At 35.6% G+C, this 5,224-nt stretch overlaps 1 protein-coding gene across 1 annotated transcript; it reads left to right on the top strand.

Annotated features, from left to right (window-relative positions):
- The first annotated feature begins 1,352 nt into the window (after positions 1-1,352).
- LOC110023776 lies at positions 1,353-4,542 on the top strand. The gene is made up of 2 exons (XM_020723355.1): positions 1,353-1,900; positions 4,047-4,542. The coding sequence occupies exons 1-2, from the start codon at positions 1,509-1,511 to the stop codon at positions 4,306-4,308; spliced, it is 654 nt and encodes a 217-aa protein (XP_020579014.1). The 5' UTR covers positions 1,353-1,508; the 3' UTR covers positions 4,309-4,542.
- The last annotated feature ends 682 nt before the right edge of the window (positions 4,543-5,224 follow it).

Below are 5,224 nucleotides of genomic sequence, written 5' to 3' on the forward strand. Positions count from 1 at the left end.
TTCTGCAAGCACTTTAGCAATGGGATTCTAATTTTCATAGATGGTGTCAAATCGATGAATGCTAGATAATTCGCGATGATCAGTAGTGAATTATAGTTGCAGTATTATACGAGAATCTAACACAAACTCAGATAAAAAAATAACTAGTATACCCCATAAATTATTTACGTGGAAAACTCAGGAAGGGAAAAAACCACAAAGACTGACTCAGTTAGAACAATCCACTATAGGCCGGTGATTACGGGTAGAGGTTCATATCTCATAGGGGGAAAAGATTACATAGTTCCTTATGATATAATGTTCATTGTACACTGATTGTGATTTGTTGCAGTTGCTAATTAGGAATAATTATTGGAACCAATACACTATCTTCGAGGTGCATCGATGAACGACTACTCCACCATGTGCTTTGCTGTTTTACAACTGGGAATCTGCAAGATTGTGACTTTACAAAAGATTTCACTGCAAGGAGTAAGTGGTGGTTGATGATGGTCGACGAGGTGTTGTTGACGGTGGTCGGTGGCTGCAGAAGCAAGTTTTTTTGGCTGGACCTTTGGCGCTGAAGCAATGCAGCCTTCGGCTCCTTCTTCAAGCTTCCCTTTTATTCTGGCTCGAGGCTTAGGTCCACTTTCAAGAGGGGGGTGGGGCACTATTTGGAATGTTCAGGTTGCAAATAAAGAACGAATCTGATTCACTCTAATCAGACGGCCTGAGAAGGTTCTCTCATTCAGATGACGTTCTATGAATATCTAAGTGTCTTAATGATGTCATAATTGAGTGATATTAGACTCATTGGATTCGTTTATTAACATGTCATATTTGGAATCTGCTTATCATTTTAATTATACACTGAAAGCTTCCTAAAATGATTTTACGGCTTGATCTAGACTTCATATGACTCGAATTTGACAAATTTTGTTATCATTATATTACTCTTCGCTAGCAGGTCAACTTGAATGTAAGTTTGTTGAAGTTAAAGTTATGGATATCTTTCAATCAAAGTTTGAACATTTCTTACTAAATAAATTATTTCGAGGTTCACATCACGCCTCTATACTCATGCTAGACCATGAAAATTTGTTGAGGAGCATCAATTATATTTTCCTTTTTTTAGCATTTTGGGCTTATTTTCTTGCGCCTTTTTGTCCGCTCTCATTTTCCCAACAAAGCAAAACCCAAAAAATAAATCAATAATAAGAAGAAAATTTACGTCCGTACATTGCACGCCCGGAACCGCCAGACTTTACGGTGCCAAACACATCAGCGCCAGACAACGTGAGCGTCCGACGATTGGATGTCCGGACGAAATATATTTTCCTTAAAATGGTAATTTACTCATTCCCCCCTTACCACAAACTTCCCTCCATACTCGCAACCACCCCCAAAAATTCAAATCAAACCTCAGAATTAAAGGGTTAGATTTGCAATTAATCAATTATAACATCGCCATTGAAGATTGAACAGAGCTTCCTTCTTCTTCCCTTCCCCCAACCTTATCGGAGCTCAGAATGCAATTAGAGGAAGTAGTGAAGAAGCTGGCTCTCTGGCACACGCCGACCTTCAGACCGATCATGAGCCACGACGACCTCGAGCCCATCTTGTGCTCCGTTGGATTCATCTCACTGCCCGCAGATCCCCCTTCCGACTCACCATCATCGACATCCCTGCAACAACAGCAGTCGTCCCCAATCGCCGCCCCGTCGCCGGATGTGCGGTGGAAAGAGTACGATTTTCCGTCGGCGGCGGCGTCTGCCGCGGCCGTTTCCGGTGGTTTCCCTCCCCGGCCGAGGCTTCCGTTTCCAATGATCTATGGGCTACACCTCATCGCCTACGCGGCTTTTCTCAGAACCCTAGAATGCTACATTGGTCCAACGGATGTTTACAATCTGTTCCATGTGAGGTCGGTTCCATAATTTTGTTTCCTCTATCGTTTTTTTCTCTTAATCTTCTCGAGAAAATATTACGTTCGGAGTCAGTCTGATTTGATCAATGGATGCGATACACCGAGTGAGGGTTTTTTTTCCTTTTCCGCTCTTCTGGTGAGTCGTGTCCGTTGTTCGTTGTCCGTTGTCCGAACGCTGCTTGAATCCGTACTCCTGATAAAATATTTTTTTCAAGCTCTGAGATGTTCTCTATCGACTGAATAGTTGTATTTAGGGTTCGTTTGAGACACGGGGAAAGTTTTGTTCCGTTGGAACGAATGTCAAAGCCTCCAAAAATTTAAATAGGGGATGAACGACAATTTTCACCGTTTAAGATTTTAACTCATTTTCTCCGAGCGAAGAACATAACTTTTAAAAGAAATTTGATTGAGTTGACGTTGTTTTAAATGAAACCTTACATAAGGTGATATACATGTAAAAAACTAAAGTTTTTGAAATATAAATACATAAGAACTATGTATATGTATGTAAATCTTTCTTAGATGGTGTTTGGGTGCATGCAACCATGATTTAATGTAGGATTTATCAAGTTTGATGAATTTGGATTTATTTTCGATTGCGGAGTTCGTTGAAATATATATGCTTCGCAATCAGATTCAATAAATTCGGTATTACATCGTGAAAGAGATAGAAAGCGAGGAAAAATAAATAGAACACGAGAAAATTTGATATAACAGAGCGTTGGATTTAATGTTCAGTTTTTCTTTATATCTGCCTGGATTTAAGTTGAATCGATCATTAAATCCTATTAATAGCATGCTACCAAAAATAATTTTTAATATTTAAACTTACAACACTAGAACCTTTCAAATCACAGAAAGATATTATTATTATTTGCTCAGACAAAGTGAAGCACATTTTTTCAATTATAGGTAAAGTGGTATATATGTAAAAATTAAGCGAACTAGTTATTGTTACGAGTAACTTTTCAATTAATATGAAGTTAAAATTTAATGATATTGTGGGGTTAATGCTTATGAAAAAGTTTGCAAGAAGACTAGTGATGAAAATTTAAATTATGCTTTGAATGTTGAAACTAGATGAAAGAATCTGAATAGAAACACAGACAATGACAAATTCAAGTCCATGAGAGAAATGTCCAAGTCAGAAAAAGAAACAGAAAGGAGTGAATACTGAATTATGGGAATAAATACTATTTTAAGAAAAGTTACAGAGCTCTGAAGAAGGTTGGTGGTGGATGTCTAGATAGAAATCATTCTACAAATATGGTTGCGAAGTTGAAGATTAAAAGTAGTGGGAGTTTGTCATAGATGATGAGATACATTTATTATTATCGAATCTGATATGGAAATTGGCAAAACTATCAGATGTCAAAAAGGCACTACACAATAAGTGAGTTTATAGCCTAAAAGAAGAGTTAGCGTTATAAGGCAAGTCTTTAGTAAAATGAAGGAGTTGACTACATTGTGATATTTTCTCTTATAGTAAAGATGATAATTATTAGAGTTATGTTGAGCTTAGCAGTATATGAAGATCGACATTTGGAGCAAATAGATGTAAAAATAACCTTCTTAGATGGTGACTTAGAAGAAGTATATATAGCTCAACCACAAGGATGTGAATTTCTAGGGAAAGAGGGAAAGAAGACATGGTTTTTAGACTGAAAAAGAGTCTTTATGATTTGAAGCAGGAACCAAAGCAGCGGTACAGAAGATCTGACAGGTTTATGTCAATTAGCAGGTACACAAACTATCAAACAAATTATTGTTGCTTCGTTAAACATTTTGATAGTTATTACATTGTGCTTCTTTTATACGTAGATGATATACTGATTCCAATAACATGTACGAAAAACACTACAGTTCATTCCTATGAAGGCATTGCAAATTTAGAGAAGCAAAATTGATTTTAATCAGTCTCCAAGCGAAAAGATTATTATTATGTGGAGCCCCATTATGTCTCAATTGCTCACTCATAGACATAAGTTTTACTGTTCATTCTTGATGGCAGCTTTTTTCACTTTTATCCTGGTTTTTTTTTAATATTTGCGTATAGCCTGTCATCAGCCTTTTATCAGTCATCTACAGGGTTCATTCCATAAATACTACAATTATTAGAAAAGCTTTCCTTTTAATGATTCAGAGCCATGGCGTGCTGTCCCCTGCTTGATGAAGACTTCGAGAAGAACTACAGACCCATGAAGAACTTCGGCATCGACGACGGCCGACTGTATGCGTATCGCAAAGGCACCATTTTTAACTACATGTTCGAACAGATTACAGCTCTGGATAGCAGTGATGAAAGCGAGGAGGAAGATGACAGAAATCACAGCAACAATGGCGCCGATCAAATCATTATGGTTTCGCTGGACGACATTCTGCCAGAGAGGAATGAGCAGAAGTAGAAGATGACTCCATTCCTTTTTACATACAGACCCCCCAAAATATTGGTATTTGCATGACAAGCATCCAGAGTGAAATAGAAATAGATGGGTTGGGGTTTTACTGTGAATTTTGGTGTTTGAATTTGCAGAAGGATAAAAGGGGGAGGTAGATTTGTAAATAGCAAGTTTTGGGTGGTCTTTTTGCCCATTTTTTTCATGAATTGATTTTTCATTTTTTTACTCATTGTTTGGAAATAAGAGGACAAACAAATGTGTTTGTAAATATGCTTTTTTTTTTTTTTCATTTCAGTAATATAAATAAATAAATAAATAAACAAACAGCTTGAGGAATTTGAATAGCTCACAATTTTTTTTTGTATTTACATATTTACCCCTAAATTTTTATATTTAGATGCATAACCCCTATATCTTTATTTTCACATTAGAAATAACACTATTATCATTTTTTAAGAGTGAAATATATATATATATATATATATATATTAATGTATAAGTTCAAGACATCAATGTACCATGTATGTAAATGACATTATTATATTCTTCAAGAGTGGTATATATATATTCTTTATTGCATAAGTTTAAGTTTAAGACTGAAAATTTTTGATGTATCTATAAACTAAAAAAATTATATAAGTTAATATTAAAATTTAAGTGTTAAACAAGTAAGGCTTAAACAAGTAAAAATTGGAGTAAACAAGTTCATGAAGTTATGATTTGATGCAAAACTCATACATTACTAAAAAAAGAAAAAAAAAGTTTAGTGGATAATTCATAAATTTTTACCGTCTACACTGGCCCTGATGTTGTATGACTATGACACCTCTTGTACCATAATATAATTCTTATGGATAAGAATGACTATAAAAGCTCTGTATTCTGACTGAATGACGATTTGATGGTCATTTGATTAACATTT

The sequence above is a fragment of the Phalaenopsis equestris genome, unplaced genomic scaffold (genome assembly GCF_001263595.1).
Source record: "Phalaenopsis equestris unplaced genomic scaffold, ASM126359v1 Scaffold000229, whole genome shotgun sequence".
In the NCBI taxonomy this organism is placed as follows: Eukaryota; Viridiplantae; Streptophyta; class Magnoliopsida; order Asparagales; family Orchidaceae; genus Phalaenopsis; species Phalaenopsis equestris.

Coding starts and splice junctions, on each gene's coding strand:
- LOC110023776 (XM_020723355.1), top strand. CDS start 1,509: ATGCAATTAGAGGAAGTAGTGAAGAAGCTGGCTCTCTGGCACACGCCG. Junction 1,901..4,046: donor TACAATCTGTTCCATGTGAG/GTCGGTTCCATA, acceptor TTAATGATTCAG/AGCCATGGCGTGCTGTCCCC.